Source organism: Protopterus annectens, chromosome 15.part0, assembly GCF_019279795.1.
Source record: "Protopterus annectens isolate FY-2018-M chromosome 15.part0, PAN1.0, whole genome shotgun sequence".
NCBI lineage: Eukaryota > Metazoa > Chordata > Ceratodontiformes > Protopteridae > Protopterus > Protopterus annectens.
Genome location: NC_056749.1, coordinates 348,541,164 through 348,561,044, shown reverse-complemented (window position 1 = coordinate 348,561,044; position 19,881 = coordinate 348,541,164). Strand labels below are relative to the sequence as shown.

Below are 19,881 nucleotides of genomic sequence, written 5' to 3'. Positions count from 1 at the left end.
GGTCAGAAGGTTGTTAGTGTAAATGAGGACGAAGATAGACACCAACAAGGTAATTAAACTGTTAATAATCCTGGTAAAAGAATACAGCAAAATACGAAAAAAGAAAATACTTAGCCTGAGCCAGTAATTGCAAAAGCAGAGCCAATAAAGTGATCTCAAGGGTGTATTTTCTGTTACCCATCCACTCGTCAAGGTTCCTCTTGAAGAGTGTTAGTGAGGGGCTCTGCCTGATGTAATTTGAAATTTTTTTCCAAAGCATGGGGAGTCTCTGTGACAGGAATCTATCCCTCCAGCATGTTCTATTTATTGCTGTGGCGAGGTTTAGCTCACTAGAGCATGTGGCTCGCAGTGACTTGGATTTCTTTAGGTGGAGCATATCCATCAATTCTGAGTTGGACATGGCTTTGTAAGTCAGGTAGAGATCACTTCTGAGTAAGCGATATGCCACTGAGTGCAGCTGGAGTTTTTTCAGTCAGGCTGCATAGGATTTACGTTTGAGGCCAGCAAGGTACACTTTTGTGTTCTTTCCAGCTGTTGGAAGTGTCTTTTGAGGTACATCCCAAATGGGGCATTGCACTCTATGATGGGTCTAATGAGTGACGAGTAGAGGGGCACTATAACCTATTTATTTCTAGATGCAAACCCTTTAGTAATTAGATGGGCCACATAGAAGGATTTCCTAACTACTTTGGCAATATGATTGTCAAAGGAGAGATTACTATCTACCCGGGTCCCCAGATCTCTTATTACCTCTTCTGTATTAAGGGGGGCTGCCACCTATGTGGTATTTCATGGGTGTTTTGTTTTTCCCAAATGGGATGACTATGCATTTTTTGGCATTTAGCTTGAGACCATGACTTTGACAACAGGTGTTCGTCTCAGTAAGGCCCTTTTGGAGGATGTCCATGTCAGCCAGAGAGTCAGTTATGGCTCCCAGTTTGCAGTCATCGGCAAACTTGGTTAGCCATAATCCTCCTGTGTTTGCCTGTACTTCTGAGAAGTATATGCCAAACAGTAGGGGTCCCAGGACCGAGCCTTGCGGGACACCACTTATGACTGGTTTAGAGTCGGACCTGGAGCCCGCTATTCTTACCGTGTGAGTTCTGTCTGTAAGCCAGTTGGCAACCCATCTCGTGATGTATGGGTTTATGTTCAGGCTGGTGAGTTTTTCTGTTATACCCGAGTGGGAAATGGTGTCAAAAGCCTTGGCGAGGTCAAAGTAGGCTGTGTGAACCACCTTTCCCTCGTCTATGGCCTTGGTGACTGTCTCGAAAAAGTCAACCAGGTTTAGTAGGCATGATCTGCCCTTAACAAAGCTGAACTGGGTCGGGTCAAGTGTTTGGAGGTTCCCAATGTCTTTGTTAATGAGTTCCATAATGATGTGCTCCATAGCCTTGCAGACCAGGCTAGTCAGGCTTATGAGGCGATAGTTACCAGGGTCAGTTGTGGTCCCTCCTTTTTGGAGAGGAATAACCGTTGCTGTGTGCCATTCTATGGGTACATAACCTGTGGAGAGGCTGAGGTTGAATAGTGTGTTTAGGTGGGGGGTTAGTTTGTCCTGTAGTTCGTGCAAGACGCAGCCTGGGACACCATCTGGTCTCATTGACGCTGTGTTTTTGACTTTTGAAAGGGATGTTTTCACCTGTGTGTCTGTGATTTTTGGGACACTACACTTTTCCGGTATTGTTGTGGGCCCTTTTGGAGGTGAGAGGGGGGTGAAGTTTGCACTGAATCTATCTGACAGGATGTTGGCAATATCAGTAGGTTCGTTATATTTTTGTGCTATTTTGCACTAGTTCGGTGCATATCTGTGAGTTGCCACTTAGATTCTTAACATAGCTAAAGAAGACTTTGTGGTTATCTTTTGAATCCTTGGCTATTTTACTTTCAAAGTTAGCCTTGGATGACTTCATGAGGGACCTTAGTTTCTTACTGATACTGATCAGGGAGGTCTTTCCTTCTTGGGATTTGCTTTTTTTCTGAACTAGTTTCCTCCTATTGTACAGCCTGTTTATGGCAGGGGTCCACCAAACTGGTTTCCTTCTCTTAGAGGAGTGAGCCTTGGTTTTGCTAGGGATGGCACGATCCATGCATCCTTGTAGGTGCTCATAGAGTACATTTGTAAAGGTTTCTGCATCTTGGCAGCGTTATCCTTTAGCGTGGGGGCTGTGAAACTTACCACCTCTGTCTTAAGTAAGGTGAAGTTTGCTTTAGAAAAGTTTTTTACTGTGGTTTCCTTAGTTGGGGGTGGTGGGGGTGTGGACATCCAGAGTGATTAGTTTATGGTCTGATCTAACCAGTGATGGGTTGACCTCCGGTGTGGAACACCTGTCGCCCATGTTGGTGATGACCAGGTCTAATACGTTTTCACCTCTGATAGGGGAGTTTACCAGCTGATCCAGGGCATGTGAGTTGATGAATTCCAGGAAGTGCTGGGCCTGGGAGTTTGTAATCGAGTAGTTTTCCCAGTGAATGGTAGGGTAATTGAAATCGTGCATTATCAGGGTGTTCGGTAGGACCTTCATGTTTTCCAGTGTCTCCAGAAAGGTGTAGTGGTGATCCTGGGTCATGGAGGGTGATCTGTAGCAGGCCACAGTTTGCACTGCAGATTTGCCCAATGTTAGTTGCACATGGATGATCTCAGAGGTATCATGCTGCGCCACTAACCTGGAGGTGTAGGTATCCTTGATGAATATGGATACACCCCCTCCTTTCGTGTTTCGGTCCGTGTTTTGTGGCTGAAACGTGGCACGTTGGGATAGGGGTTAGCCTTGTGCCAGTATAAGCTCTCGAGCTACAGTAAACAGCCAACCAAGGGAGCTCAGCCAGCAAGAACGAAGGCAAGATGGGGACAACATAAATTCAGTGCCTTTAGTCACAAATTGAGAAGCATGAGGAACATTAGACGTTCTCCAATTCCTAGTTACTGTTTTTTTGTCCACCACTAAAAGGCACCAAAAGAGAGGTAAATGATCACCCTTGTTGCAAAAAGGAATGGAAGCATTAAAAAGTGCCTTGTTTGGATAACTGAAAATTATCACACCATAAAGTTTGAGCAAAAACTGAATATTCCCCAAACATTCTCATAATTTGTAGTTACAAAATATGTTGACAATTAAGCATCCTCTTGTACCTCCAATCTTGTATACGTTCTTATTAATTATGTCCTTAATGTTATGAGAACACAAGACATGCTGTAAGAATTTCCAAGTAAAATTTCTTCAAAAAAGGGAAAGAATGAAATAGCCTCTGATTATTCTCTGCACCCAGAAATCTTGAGTGATGGGCATCCAAGCAAATGACTGTAGAGACAAGTTCCTCCTAACTGAGTCCAGACAGCAGCAGTCAGGAAAATGTTCAGGAGTGCTGATAGTGCCTCTTGGATAAGGGACCCCACAAACCCTGGATCTGCAGACCACCTCTATCATGAGGGTTATGTCCACCATTAGAGTTTCCCCCTTTGTCATGGAGTGGTCTCTGTCATTAAGTGTCAGGAATGAACCCCCAGAGACTAATGGAACCAAAGTTTCATCCCACTCTTTAGGTTTCTTGAAAATGTCCCGTAGGATATAAAAACTGTTTTAGGTGGCAGACAGGGCCTTACTGTCGTCTTCCCTCCTGGACAGGATTTCTTTCACTTTCAGACCAAAGAGTGACAATTCATCATAGGGGTTACTGATGATGGACATCCTGAAATGCTCCGCAAAATCACAAAGGTGTATCCAAGCTTGTCTCCTTATAGTTATGCCAGTACCCGCAGCTCTATATGAGCCCAGCCCTCTGCGGAGTTGGAAATGAGACGCATTGAGATGATTGATAAGGATTGGATGGTAGCTAACTGCAAGGGAAGGGCTTTTTTTCTCCTCAGCAGATATGGGCTCTGAGAGAGATTTGGAAAGTTTCTTGGTCAAATCTCTCTGGAAGCATGGAACATGTGCCAGATAGTTCAGCACCCTGATAGCAAAGGTTGCTGAAGCGTAGACTCGCTTCCAATGCCCAAGACCCCATGTTACGGGAATAGCGAGTGGAACTCTATTCCACCAGTTTCTTTGTGGCTGCTGCTACCACCAAAAAATCCATGGCCGGACCCTTCCTTAAATAAAGACAGTCTTGTGCTGATTCTAAGAACTCACTGGGCTTGTGGGGAATTGAATCAGCCATGTTCAGTTCCCTCCATGCCCTCTCTCCAGGAGGGACCACAGAAGAAGTAGCCAGGCAAGCCTCAAAATATACTGATTCCTCTTTGAAAAGGGCTTCAGAGGACCAGCCCTTTCTAAGTAGTTCTAAAATCTCTCAGAATGAGGCATGCTCAAGAAGGAATCTTGGGGATCCCTATCAAAGTCAATAGCTTCTATAAGTGACTCCAAAGAGGAGTCAATATACCTTCCTGTGTTTCCGACACGCTGCCCAAGTGGGATGTTCTGGAGATGACTCAAAAGCTGATGGGGGATCCTCAACAAGGACGGGTTCAAGGCTTTTGGAAAATAGCTGCTCTAATGAGACAGAATGAGCAGGATAAAAACCAAGGCAAATCATGTCAGAGAATAATGGATCTCAGCCTAAGAAGGATGTATGTTCTCTGGAAAGAGAGACCATTCTCTAGAAAGCCTTGAAAACAGAGCTAGAGATGGAATCAGCAACCCTTCCAGTAGGAACCATAGCTCTTAAGGATGACTATTCTTGAGAAATCATCCAACTCAGCTCCAAGGCTATTGTTGGAGCCGAACTATTTAAAATCTTCAGATCTGATGAGGACATACCTGGGGAGGTGGGCACTCCAATCTGAAAGCCCTAAATTAACAGGACAGCTCAGGGAAGGAGCAATAACCTCACGAGGGGAAGCAGTGAGAACTTCAGCTCTGATGGGGCCAGAGCTGGGAAAAACCCCAGGTGGTTTTGGATCCTGAGAAATTTCTTCATCATTCTATCTACACCAGCCTCAGCAAGACACCTGGAGGACCTAACTGAGTGGACAGAGAAAGTCACACAGAAGCTCTAGATGAAATGAACTCTCCTGGAGAATAGGGGATGCCGATCTGGAAGATATTTACTTCAGCGAAAAGCATGACCCTGGCAAGGAAGGTGTACTGGATCCGATGGAGACTGGCTCCAAAGCGAAGGCCGGATCTGAGGTTTTCAAAATACTGGGAGCTGGAGCCATGGAAGGAGAGTGATATAGGGATGACTTCTTCGGTTCTTTGCTTTTTTCTTTTCCTTTCTCTTTCTTTTTCCTTAGCTTTCTTGTGGCTATTGGCATGATCAGCTGGTTTCTTAGTCAGAGGAGAAGCATAGCAAGAGGCAGAGGAGAGAGATGGGGGTCCTTCTCCTTCTGAGTCAGGGAGAAGCTCATTAAGAACTAACTTACCCTTCTCTGAATAATGGCCCTGTGTCCAAAGGCAACACAAATGCGGCACTGTTCATCCAAGAGTGCACCTCCCATGTAGCAGACACATTTGGTTTGCACATCTGAATTTGGAGGTTTAACCTGTAGTTTTTTTCAGACATGTTGATATGACACCAAATAGGAAAGTAGCAAACTGTCAAAACATTCACACCAAACAAGTGGTAAACACAGTCATAGTATCACCAAGTCAAAAGACTAACTGTTACGAACAAAGAACTAGATAAATAAGGAAAGAAGAGTGTCAACAGGCCTTAACAGATTGAAAGATTAAAGGGATTAAATCTAGCACCATAAAAAGAAATACAAACACTTACACACACACACACACATATATATATATATATATATATATATATGTGTGTGTGTGTGTGTGTGTGTAAACATTTTTTTTAGTAAGGGAGATCAAAGAAGCTGGAGATAAACTCCACACCAGGAAGAATTCGAAAAAAGTGAGAGATATATCCAAAAAGTATTCCTGAGTACAAAGGATCATGTCTGAAAGGCAAATGAGATCTGAGGTATCTTTCGTCTTACAGAGAATTATGGTTAAGGGAAGGAACCTGAGAGTGACCGAAGTCGGATTCATCTCAGATCCAAAGACGCATCCATTGAAGAATGAATGGAAGAAACAAAGTCAAACCAAAGGTTATAGTAGTAAAATATGTATACACATTAATTGATTCAACAATACCTGAATTTATGGGAACATTACAAGATGGAGTATTTAGGTGTGTGAATTAAAAATAATTCTGTTATGGCAACTATCTATATGTGGGAAGAGACTAAACAAAAGATAATACAAAAACTGAGAAAAGTGGAAACTGGTGATTATGGATATGGATAGCATGATACAAGCAGTGAAAATGTTTTAGTCGCTTCAGTTTTATACACAGTTCAGACATCTTTTCAGCAACCAGAGGAAAAGTTGTAGGCAATAATTAATAAAGAGTTGAAGGATTTTATCTGAGAGGGGATAAGATGACATTTCCCCATAAAACAAGGTTGTTTAGGATTACCTGACTTGAAGGGATACCTTAGAGCTATGCAGTTAATGCTCACATATACAATCAAAGCTAAAGTTTATCAATCAAAGTAGAAAGAGATGAAAATGATGATGATGATTGTGATGAAACAGGGGGAGGGGAATCTGATAAATAAGGACAGAGTAGGATTTTGGATGCAAGTCACTGGAGAGAACAACAACCATACAATATATTATATTCATAAAACTGAATAAATTACTCTAAGAACTAAGACAACAAAGGAATGGAGAATGAAGATTTTGCCAACAGGGATGACTGCAAATAAGGCTATATAAACAGGGAAAATGGTGCTGTAATTTACTAGAAAAGAAATTAGCAAAGGAACCAAGGTACTGTGCGCAAATATCTAAAGAAGGAAAGGTAGCAGAGTGGGATGAGGCTAAGCAGAAGATTGGACTGCAGGTTAGAGACTGCCTTCTCTGCCAGGGACTGGTAACACAGTAAATGCAAGAGAAAGGGATAGAGGAGAGTTAAGTGAAATACCAGCTCTGACAGCGGTCTTAGTTGACTCTAGAAGAGAAGCTGTTGTTTAAAACAAATATAATTAGTACAGCATTTAATACACTGCATGATAACTATAATAGTTAATCAGAGGAGGTTAAAAAAGATTAGGATTAGAGTCTGGAAAGATAATTTACTAATCAATATTGGGAAGACATCTGCATTGCTCCCAAGTATGCAATAAAGTTCAGAAGGTTTGGAATTTTTGTTTGGAAGTGTTTGCACAGACATCTTTATACCCCAAGTAGACTTCAAATAATTGTTTCTCGGGTAGACAGAAAATGCCGGAGGTGTGATGGGACACAAAAGAGGTAGAAGGGAACATCTTTCATCGGAAATTCCCTACAGTGTATTTTGTCACAAATGGGGGGAGCAAGTCAAGTTCAAACAAAGGAAATTATTGTTTTTAGCTGGGACATAGTAAAGTCTGACTAGGCAATTTAGATCCTAAGTGTAATGCTATTGGCTGCCAAAAAACTATGACTAGAAAATGGAAAACACAGTCTAAAACAATGGAAAGTGAAGAAATGAATACTACAAAGAGATAAAAGAAATGGAGCTGAAAACTTAACAAAAAAAAAAACAAAAAACAGAACTAGCAAACTACATAGAAGCAAACTGAATTTGTGGGAACAATACATGCAGAATAGTGTGCAGCACAAGTGGGGTTTAAGATAAGGCAGGAAATAATACTGGAGTGAATGATAACTGTTAAAAAAACATATGCATACACCAAATAACAATAATGAAAAAAGTTACTACGGTTTGTTTTCTGTTAATATATTTATATCTATGTCATGGTTTAAGATATAATTTAATAAAGATGTTTAAAAAAGGTGATAACCAGGACCTCTGGTTAATGATAAATGAATAAATAAATTACAAAGGTCTACAACAGAGTTTACAACTTGTTTCAGATAAGCAGTGTTCAAACACAGTACAGTATTACTGGGTAACTGAAAAGACTAAGAAAAATAAATTGTTGGAGAAGAAAAATTATGCATTTGATAAAATTCTGGTAGTTATTAAATGACAGGGAAAATATCAACTGACATCAAAATGTAATCAGGTTACAATAACTATGACCTGGAACACAATCCTAAAGACTACTTTATTACTAATTAAAAATTTAAAATTGACACCCATCATCATGTGTTGGTTGGACATAGAGTGATGAAACATCAAGTATACATAACATAAAAGAAAAAAAGACACTAAAGATTACTTACTGTCTTCTTGTTTGGTTATGGGACTGTGGTATATCTAAAGAAAAACAAGAACAGAATTAAAATAGTGGAACTGTCTAAAAGAAACAACAACAACAACATACTTATCAATGATAGGAATTAGGGTCTAGCCCCATCGTACCCTGCAAACACATACTTAATATCACAATACTAATCTGTCAGGAACTAAAGACATTTGATTAACTTTAAACACTACAGTTTTGTGTCCAAAATGTTTCCCCTGGTTATCCATTCACCATTAAATGAACTGGCAGAGTGGGCCTTGACCCTGCTTGGAATAGTTTTGTTGCGAGTATAACAAAAAGTAATAGCCTTACAAAACCATTTTGAAATAGTTTTGACACTGGTTGTCCTTCTTACCTGCACAAGAAATGAACAATTGATCCAAAGATCTGAAAGATTTAGTTCTGTCAAGATAGTACCCAAGTTGTCTGTGGATATATCTAAGGTATGAAGTATCGTTTCTACCTCATTTTAGGGTTTAGGAAAGAAAATATGGAGATAGATAGTTTGACAAAGTAAACTTGGATACCACTGTAGGCATAAAAGAAGCATTAGTTCTCAAACAGGCCCCGCCCTTGGGGAAATGAGGTAGGGATGACTCGCACTAGGAGCTTGCAGTTCAGATACTCTTCTTTCAGAGGTCAGAGCAATCAGTAAAACTGTTTCCATGTAAAGAACCTCAAGTTAGCCAGGTTAGTTGGTTCAAATGGAGCAAGTGCTAGCTTCTCTAACAGAAAACTAAGATTGCAAGGAAGGCCATCAGTTTTCTTGTAGGCCTCTTATACTAAACCCCTTTCAAAAACGTTGTGATATGAGAAATGCATTGAAAGAGGAGGATCCATGGGCAGACATGCTGAAATGGCCAAAAAATGAAGCTTGACAGAGGAGAAAGAAAGGCCATAAGATAGTAGATTGAATGGGTGCTGGTTATGCTGTTGGCACCAATTAGAAAAAAAATTCCATTGGCTAATATATGATTTTATAGTAGCAGGTGTCTTGCCTTAGTTAGTACCTACTGCATATTTTCAGTAAAGAGGTGCCTAAGAGGAATTAAGACCCTATCATCCAGTCAGTTGATTGGTGTCAGGGTGTATCAAACACCACTGTTCTTGTGTAGTTCTTGAGTAGATCCAGTCTGTGAGGAAGATTGTGGTAATTGCCCCTGGCCATTTCCAAAAAGAAGGGGAGAGCCACAGTTGCCTGGGTCAGCAGGGAGTCACCAAAATTATCTTGGGGGATTCCTTCTGAATCTTTAGAAGTACCTTGGGTATTAGTGGAAAGGGTAGAAAAGCACACAGGAACACTCTTGTCAAAGGAAAAAAATAGGCATCTGTCTTTCAGGCTTTCTAACATGGAGTCCTGGAGTAGAATCTAACCAGCTGATTGTTCAGAGAGGAGGCAAGGAGGTCTACTTGAGGAAATCCCCACAGATGGATCAAATCTTGGAAGACCCCCTGACCTAGTTTCCGTTCATGAGGGTCTGCCCTTGTCCTGCTCAAATGGTCTGCTACACACTTTTACTCTGAAAGAATTTATGTTGTCTGTAGAGTGAAGCTATATCGCAAGATAACATGGCGAGCCTACAAAGGGGATATGACCTGGTTCCCCTTTGCTTGCTGATGTACCAGATGACTGTATTGTCTGTAACAACTTGAAGAAGTCCTGGGGAACAAATGTGATTCAGAGAGTTTAAAATGCCACTGTCACAGCAAGCATCTCTTTTACATTTATGTGCTTGCATCTGTCCTTGGTGTACCACACACCTTGCACTTTTATTCCTCCTGCTGGGATCAAACAGACTTCAGACTCTACTGTACCCTTCTCATGTGGAGTCTTGTCAGGGGTATCATGAGAATCACAGAAGCCATGAGACCCAAAATCCAAAGGTAGTCCCTCACAGTGACAGAAGTCTGAATGGAAAACCCTAGAATGAGAGCTAGACATAGATCTATTGTTTCCTGTGGAAGTAAAGCTCTTTGAACTGTGGTGTCTATATAACATCCCAGAAACACAATCCTGTGAGAAGGAGTCAAGAAAGACTTTTGAATGTTCTCTTAGAATTTCAGCTTGTGTAAGAGATCTCACACTCAAGAGGGAGATCCCTGATTCTTTGAAAAAGACTCTGCAGAAATAAAGTCAACAAAATATGGAAAATGTGGATACTCTGTAGCCTGTAATGAGCTATAACTGCAACTAGACACTATGAATATTCTTGGTATGATAGATAGTACAAAGGGTAAGGCAGTGACAATATTTTTTTCATTCTTTTTGTCAATCTTATAATTGTGCTCATAGCTGCGTTTCCTCAAACATCTCTCCATTTTCCCCCACATAAAAATATGGGCAATTTGAGCACTTAGCCAGGTATATTACACCCTTAGTCTGACAGTTACCTTTACACAAATCTATAACCGAATGTAAATCATTTTCCAACACCAAACTTTTTCGCTTCCAAAATATAAGGGCATTGTCGACAAATTCCACATTTGACTGTCCCACCTTTATGTGAAGTATTATAAGCAGGTCCCCCTTCGAACCATTCTTTTAAATTCCGCCCTGTTTTGGAAACAAATCTAGGTTCGGGCCCCAGCAATTTAATAATATCAGGGCAGGCTCGCAGAATGTTCCAATTTCTTCTAATAATATTCTTGATGTTCTTTGTTTGAGGACAATATTGCATCACCAGGGCCCTCTCATAGTTACTGCCATTATTAGCCTGTTTATCCAATATAAACCCTGTACACAACAGGGGTTTATATAAAACATCCCACTGAGACTGAACATAGTCCCTAATATCTTTTACCATTTGTAAGGGACAACCTCTGGCTGTAAACATTTCCACAATGACTTCTAGTTGTTTAGAAATATCATCAGGGTGCAATGTCATTCTGACTACATGGATGCACTGACCTTTAACAATACTCTTCTTTTGACTTATGGGATGTTTATCAAAGTTGCAAGTAAATTAAAAAAAACAGAAGAATAATTGAGGTAGTTCATAAAATTGTGTATGGCATGTTCAGAGCCCTCCCCATAGGATGAAGATGTCATCCAAAAATCAAACATATGACTTAATGTTTGTGAAAAATTCTAAATTAAAAACCATCTTAATTTCCCAGTCCAATAAAACTAAATTAACGTAAATAGGGGCACAAGCAGCCCCCATCGCTACCCCTTTGTTTTGTTTAAATATTTCCCCTTCAAAATATATATAGTTATAATCAAAAACAATGGACATAAATTCAACCAACAGTTTTGCTCTATCATTTGAGAAGGACAGATAATTTAATATACTATTACAGAAAGATTCCAATCCCTCATCCTTAGGAATTACTGTGAATAAATCTACAATATCAGTTGTTAAAAAATCAAATCCTCAAACCACAGTTCCTCTTTTCACCTTCTTAGGAAATCCCAAGAATCCACTACTAAATGTGGTACTGCTTTACATATTGGATCAAGCCACCTGTCAATGCATACGTCAAAGGGGTGTGTTTTAGAACCCCTCTTTGCAAATACTAGTCTGAATGGGGGCTCCTCCACGTTTTTATGGACTTTAGGGATGCTGAAAATGGTGGGGATAATAGGATGCTCTACTTTTTAAAAAATCGTGTCATTAGAAATCCTCTGGTCCAGTAAGAATTCCTCTGTATATGAATCTATCCTCCTATAGGCTATAATAACCTCATGGAGGTTTTGGAGGAGGTGAACAACATAGTTTAGTTTTGGTTGCATTAAGAGCCAGATGGTTGTTTAGCATCCACTGCTCAGTAGAGGAGAAGGTGCTTTGGGTAAGCTTACTTAGAGTAGGGATAAAAGGGGAGGAGCAGATAATGGTAGAATCGCCGGCATATTGGATGAGGCTGGAGTTTGGAATGGCATTTTATTATTTATATATTTATTTATTTATGTGCAGTTTGTTTGCCAGGATAGTACACTGGGCCACAAGGAGCCCGTTTTCAATGGAGTCCTGGGAAGAAAAGCTCCAGAAAAATACAAATACATAGTACACATTGCACATATAAATTACAGATTATCTCATAGGAATATAAAGTAAATATGATACGAAAAGGTTAACAATGATAGAATACATCAGTATAGTTCATTAAACAGCAATAAAAAACACTTTTTTTAACTAGCAGCATAGGGTAACTGTTAAATAGTTGGTCAAGTAGTTCAATAAAGCTGTGGAACTATAGGAGGCAGTGATGGCGAATTTAGTTCTAGGAGAGTAGGAAGTGGTATTAGAATGATTAGGTAGGATGGGAACAGGAGCACTTCCATTGTGAAGTTAGGTATGAGTGCAGCAAGGTTTTAAATGAGGAGAGACTGCTGGTGATGTGGATAGGAGATGGTAGAGAATTCCAGAGGCATGAAAGAGAGAAGGACATTAGGTGATTCCCAGCTGGATGTGTGGGTTTGTGCAATTTAATTAATTTGTTTGGAATTAGAGCTTAGAAGTCATTCTGGTTCATGCATTTCAAAGGTAGTGGCTAGGGAGGGACAAAGAGAGGTGTTGTAAATGAGTTTGTGTGCTTGGATGAGTTGGGTATAAGTGAGGAGGTTAGGTAGCTCAAGCCAGTTTAGTTGGTGAAGAGAATTACAATGGTGAGAAATGGCTCTGTGACCTACAGCAAATTTTGATATATTGTTATAGCAAGAGGAGAGTTTTGTTTTGAGGGAAGACTGCAGGTTGGTGAGGATAGATGCACCATATAGGAGGGATGGGATGAGATACGTATTGGCTAGTACGAGCCTGGTGGAAGGAGAGATATAAAGATTATGGCGGTATAGCATACCAAGTTTTTTGTGGGTTTTTTGATATTTACTTGTAAATGTTTGTCGAATTTTAGTTTATTATCTATGAGTACTCCTAGTAGTTTAGTGTCAGAGACTATTTCTAGAGTATTGTTTTTTCTGGTGATTATGAATGAGTGTTTATCTAGGGTGGAGGTTTTGGAGGAGGTGAACAACATAAGTTTAGTTTTGGTTGCATTAAGAGCCAGATGGTTGTTTAGCATCCACTGCTCAGTAGAGGAGAAGGTGCTTCGGGTAAGCTTACTTAGAGTAGGGATAAAAGGGGAGGAGCAGATAATGGCAGAATCGCCGGCATATTGGATGAGGCTGGAGTTTGGAATGGCTTGGTAGAAATTGTTAATGAATATATTGAATAGTAGGGGGCCTAAAATGGAATCTTGGGGGACACCTATCAAAGTATTAAGGAAGGGTGAAGTGGCTTTATTCATTTTGACTGCTTATTGTCTGGTTGTAAGGTAGCTAGAGAACCACTTGGTACAGGAAGGGGACGGGTTTAGTTTGGAGAGTTTATTAAGAAGCAGGTTGTGGGAAATAGTGTCAAATGCCTTGGAGAGGTCAAGGAGAAGGGTGGACATGAAATGGCCGGAATCGCAGGCTTTAATTGTTTCAAGGAAGGAGAAGAAGGCAGTGGAGGTGCTATGACCTGGTCTAAATCTATGCTGTGTGGGGGGGGTAAGAAGCTGGTTGTTGATGAGACAGAGTAAGAGTTGTTGGCGGATACATTTTTCAAGAAGTTTAGAAATAGGGGATAAGATAGCAATAGGGCGGAAGTTTGGAATGTCATTATTATTGCCTCCTTTATGTAGAGAAATAATAAAGGCTTTCTTCTAGAGCTGGGGGACCTGGCTTTCTGAGATAGACCAATTAATTAGTATGCTGATAGGGAGAGCAATGGCTTCTGCGGCTACTTTTAGGAAGTAGAAGGGAATTTCATCAGGGACATTGGAACCAGGTTTTAATTTTAGGAGAAGTTTTTTATGGTGGATATAGAGATGGGATTGATAGAGAAGGGTGGAGGTTGGGGGCAAGGAATGGGTGCAGGCTGAGGAGGGGTTGCAGAGGTGTTGGTGAAGACCGATGTCAGCTTGCTTATGGACTCTATGAAGAAAGAGTTAAATTGGGTGGCTAAGTCCATGTCAGAGGCATATGGGTTAAGGGAAGGGTTTTCTTTTTTTCCCGGGTTCAGGAGACATGAGATTCCTTTCCAAAATAGTTTGGGATTGGTGTTGTGGTTGGTTTGGAGAGTGGAGAAATAGGCTTTGCAGTCTAAAGTAATAATTTTTTTGACTTTATTTCATAGTGTTTTATATTCATTAAGGGTGATAGTGGTTTTATTTTTATGGTAACGTGCCCAGGCTTTGTCACGGAGTTGCACAGTAGCCAAGGTGTTTTTGGTTCACCAGGGTACAGGGTTACTTTTTGTACATTTTGTTTTTAGAGGGGCAAAAAAGTTGAGCAGGTTTGTGAAAGCAGAGTTACAGTAGGAAAGAGCATTATCTAGGGGAAGAGTCTTTAATGGGTTCCAGTTTGTGCTTTTTAGTGCATTTGAGAAGGTTTCAGAATTGAAGTTTTTTAGGCAGCGAGTGGAAATATAGGTGTGTTAGTTGTATGGAAGAGGGCGGACAAAAGTGGGGAAGTGGTCAGCTAGTGGGTCTGGGAGAATACCACTATCAGAGATATAGTGAGGATGGGATACTAGAATCAGTCTATTGTACTTCCAGTAATGGAGTTCTTGGAAGGCCTGGCAGTGGAATTGATTAGTTGCATAAAGTTATATAAGGTAATACTGAGTGAGTTAGTGGGAGATTGGATTTGGCCCAGTTTATGTTCACGTCCCCCAGGATTATGGTTTCATGAGTAGTGTTGTTGGAGACCTAGGAGAGAATATCTTCTAGGGATGAGATACTGTCTCCAGGGGGAATATAGAGGGAGAGAACAAATATGAGTTTATGTTTGTTTAGGTGGAGTAGGGCTGGTATCATTTCTGCCTTGCCAAATTTGGGAAAGGGTTTGGTATAGGGGGTGACTAAGAGGTATGCTGAGTAAAGGAGTGCTACACCCCCCCCCCCTTTTTGTGTTCTGTCATTCCTTAACATGCGGTAGTTGGGAGGAGTTAGTTCAGAATCTTTTATATGGGTCTTACGCCAGGTTTCTGAGATGGAGAGAATATCGGGCTGGTTGAGCTAGACATGAAGGTTTGGAATTTTGTTACATAGGCTCTGAGTATTTAGAGCTGAGAAGTGGAGGGGTTTGCCTGTTGCTTGGGTGGGGTGGGGTTGGGGGGCTGGATTCAGTGTGGTAGAGGGGCCTGGGTTTGGGTGGATGTCCCGGAGAGAAGGATAGAGATAAAATGATGGATAAGGTATTTGGTTTGTTTGGGGTGTAGTATACAGGTAGAGAGTTTTGTGGACATTAGACTAGTGTAGTTGGGAACAGTGTTTTTAGAGTTAGGAGTCTATGGGGAAGAGCATGCTAGTGTTGAGGGGGGTAGAAACTGGGAGATATAAGGGTAACAGTAAATGTGTACAATGTGGTAGTGGTGTGAAATGGGGGGGGAGTGGTTTGCATTAGTAGGTTGGGTGATATAGTTTAGGTAAGTTAAGGTAATTACAAGTATTATTTGAGTAAGTAGGATAGAGGCTTGAGGGTCATGATGTTGGTTTTTAGGATGGTAGTAAGGGGTAAGTTAAGTTGGGAAGTTAGTTTACTTGATTAAGAGATTACGGTTTAGGTTAATTGGTAGTTTATCAGGATATGTAGTGTTTGGCAGTAAACTCTGAAGGGTAGGCTTACTTTAATGGGTGAACTGTGGGACGGGGATTTGGGGGGTATGATGGGTAGTTTGGATTGGATAGTGGAAGTGGTGGGAGTGGTTATCTAAGTATAAGTGAAGAGGTACTGGGGCGGGTGAGATTTGGGGGAAGGGCATAGGGGAGCGGAGTGAGCCTGCAGGGCGAACGGAGTGGGTAGAGCCAAAGGAAGGAAGAATCAATGAACAAAAAAAAAAAAATCAGTGGAGTGGAAGGTAAGTTCAGAGGAAAGTATGCAAGAGGGGTAAGGGACGTTCTAGGAGTGGTATAGGGACAGGATTAGAGTGGTTCAGAGAGGTAAAGATGGCACCACAAGAAGGAAGAATCATATAAAAGATTCCTCATAATCTATGAATAAAATAAAGAATCAAATAACATTATACCTCTACATTTATCTGGTTCATAATTCTAATGGTGTCATCGGACCTTAAAGATTTAAACAGTTTATTTTCATCTTTGTTTACGTTAGAATATCCATACTTCTTGTTTTTAGACTTCCGATATAAAGTATATAAATCATCCTCCACTGCTTTATCAAGCACACTACGTCTAGGATGAAGCTGGGGGTGAGGGGTTGAAGACGGTCTTTCTAGCTACTGATTCACCTCCAGTTCTACAATTCATGCCAGGATGTGCCTCCTCAAAAATATAGCTAAATTCAATTTCCTCATAAAGTACTTAATTTCAATAAGAAAATCCCATACTTCAAAGTTTTTTGTAGGAACAAATTTTAGTCCTTTTTGAAACAATGTAAAGTGTTCCTTAGTAATATTCCTATTAGTATAATTAAATATGAGGAAACCCTTATAAGTAAAAGCTATCCCTCCAAAATCTGTTAACATAGTCTCCCCTCCCTCCAAGGTTTTGTCCAGCTTTTTTAAAGTCCCTGTCCTGAGTCCACGATCTGTGGATTCTGGTTTCCCATATTTTTAGGGTACTGGGGAGAGGGGTTGAAAAAGTACAGTTTTGTACCTACCATAAATGTAGATGTCCGATAGGAATGCATCTGCAGTCCTTACAAATGGGTTGTCCCAAAGTCTGGGTCTGGCCTCGGCTGGTGTCGCATAGCTGCAGTTATTCGTATAAAGGCATCCCAGCATTTTTTTTTCCTCAGTGTTTCTTGCCCCAGATGCCAGGTGCCCTCTAGGAAGGCTAAATTTGGATAAATGCAAATGATTCCAAATAGTAGAAAGCAAACAAAAATAGGCATGTATGTACATATATACAAACAAATACACCATAATAGATTCCCCAGCTAGCTACAAGATGGGCAAATACTACCTAGGAGTACCAGGGGAAGGAGACTGCAGATGCATTCCTAGGACATCTACATTTATGGTAGGTACAAAACTGTACTATGTCCTTCAAGGATGCATCTGCAGTCCAAATGGGTAGAATACCATAGCCAAACTGGGGAGGAGGAGAAATAAAATTATGGTGTAGTTAAGATCCAAACAGCAGTGGCAAAACCTGCTCGGGATCTGGAGTATAAAGATTATAATGCTTCAAGTAGCAGCCTCTAAAATGTCTTGGTAGCCACAAAAGCTGTGGTAGTGGCTGTAGCCCTTGTAGAGTGAGGCCTGATGTTTTCTGGAGTTTTCTTTCCATGGTAGGAGTAACAAATCTAATGCAATTTCCTATCCACTAGAGATTGTCTGTTTTGAATTTGCTTTCCTTCCATTCCTGTGCATATGCTACCAGTAGCTGGTCAGTTTTCCTATTGCCCTGGTCCTGTCCAGGTAGTAGCATAATTGTCTATGCCCATCCAAGGTATGCAACAGCCTTTCTCCCTGTTCTGTTGGTTGGGGGAAATGAATGTAGGTGGATAGCCTGATTCAAAGATACTCTAAAGTAGGATTAGTTCTCATGGATACTCTATCTTGATGGAAGATCAGGAAGGGCTGTACTGCCATTAGTGCCGGTAGCTCAGATAATTGCCAACAGGAAAGCAGTTTTCCATGAGAAGTATTGTAATTCTGCTGTTGCTGCTGGAAAGATTGAAAGGGAGGAAGTGTCATTTTTCTAGCACAAAGTTCAAGTCCCAAGATGCAATGGTGGCTTTCCTTAAAGCGGTTTTTACTTTTAAGCCTCTCAGAAACTGCCTGAGCAGAGGGATGAGAAGATGATCCAAGTTTCTGCTGAAATAGCTGATGCATGAATCTTGATGGAAGAATAGGACTCCAGGATGTTGGCTATGTTTACCAGTGACACATTTTCTCCTCTTGCAGTACTCAAATGAAATATCTTTTCCATTTTGCTGAATAATTTTTCTTGTTGAGGGTCAAGATAATGTCTTTAACCCTTTGGGATAAATTTGGGTTATTTGTTCTTATGCAATGTTCCAGGCAGTCAGCTGCAGTGTTTTCAGGTTTGGATGCAGGGTGTTGTAGTTGTTCTGTGTTAACAGCAGGGGAACAAAATGGGTACCAATGTTGTCTTGGCCAGTCTGGAGCTATCAGAATGATCTTTGGTCCTCCTTTTTTCTTCTTCAAATACACCTTTGTGCATCAAGGAAGTGGTGGAATGCATATGCTGTCAGGTTTTCCAGCTGAAAGATAGGGAGTCCACTTCCAAAGCAAGTGTGTGGTACGTCGTCCTTATTTTTTTTCTTTAATTGGTGATTGATGCAAATGCCCCATTTTCTTGTAATTGTTTTGAAGATGTCGATGCAGCATCCATTATCCGTGGTAGTTCTGCTTAATATGTCTGCTAGAATGTTTTCTTTTACTGGTACAAATTGCTTGTAACTGAAAGCTCATGCCTCCCTGTTTGTTGATGTACCACATAACTGTGGTGTTGTCTGTCCTTATCAACAGTTGACCTTTGTCGAGAAAATGGTCTGAATGCCTGAATTGCCAGTTTTACTGCCAGCATTTCCGCTGGTCTTGAGTCCATAAACCTTGAATGCACTTGTCCAGCATGTGTGATGGTTTGGCTTGGTTGTGTGTGTGTGGAAAGGCAATCCTTTGTTTGATTGACAGGTTGGAAGTCTTGCTTCAGGCATGGAATTATTGAATTTGGGTTTCTAGGCTGTGCTTGTGCTGAGACCATAAATTCCTTAGGTACCACTAACTTTCTCATATGCAGTCTGGCATGTGGAACCAATATTATGCAGGATGCCATGAAACCCAAGGCTTGCAGGACTTTTCTTGCTGTTAGATGATTCTGCTTTGTTAATGTCAAGAAGTAGAGATAGGAATGCCATTTGTTTCGTTGTGTCCAGCTCTGCACCCAAAAAGGTTATCCTTTGGGATGGTATCAGTCTTGACTTTATATTGACTGTGTATCCCAGAGCTTGTAGGAGGTAAATGACACTAAGTCTTCTGCTAGCTTGTTTTTGTTGTCCGCTTGTATCAGGCAGTCGTCCAAGTAAGGGTAGATTTGGATTCCCTGAAGCCTGCAATGAGCAATTACTGATGCCAGGCATTTCGTGAACACTCTGGGCACAGTAGATAAGCCAAAGGGCAATGCTGAGAATTGATAATGCTCTGATCCTGCAAGAAATCTGAGGTATCTTCTGCAAGCAGGTCTGCCTCCTTGAGATCTAGAGTTACCAGCAAAGACTCCTTGCCCAGCATGGGAAGAAGCTGCTGTAGGGTCAGCATTTTGAATTTTGGGACAATGAGGAATGTGTTTACAGGTCGAGAATAGGTCTCCATTTGCTTTCTTTTCTTGGTACCAGGAAGAGCCTGGAGTAAAATCCTGTCCTTGCTCCATAGATGGTACCTTTTCCACAGCTCTCATCCTTAATAATTGAGTTATTTGTTTTAGAGCTTCTGCCTTTGATTTGGAGGTAGGTTTGGCATTCCTCTCTTCCCTGGTAGAGTATGGAAGTGAAACCTGTAACCTTAGTCTATTGTCTGCAAAATCCACTTGTCTCTTGTGATGTAATGCCAGTTTACTGAAAATAAAGCTAGCAGGGTGCTTCTAGTTGTTCCCTGGTACAAGTCACTGTGATTGTCCTGTAGCAGTGGTGGTGGCTGTGTCTGTGGCTGCACCTCACGGGTTGATACCCTGCCACTGGCGGCACCCCTGGATTGGCTTCTGCCTCTTGA

The 19,881-nt window shown here is 41.0% G+C and overlaps 1 protein-coding gene across 3 annotated transcripts in view; it reads right to left on the bottom strand.

Moving 5' to 3' along the window:
* Positions 1–19,881, bottom strand: part of OPHN1 (oligophrenin 1) — a 2,670,560-nt gene that overhangs the window by 654,790 nt on the left and 1,995,889 nt on the right. For all 3 annotated transcript variants that reach the window (XM_044057106.1, XM_044057104.1, XM_044057105.1), the window contains exon 12: positions 8,178–8,211. In XM_044057106.1, the coding sequence (XP_043913041.1) occupies positions 8,178–8,211 (34 nt within the window). The remainder of the gene's footprint in view (positions 1–8,177; positions 8,212–19,881) is intronic.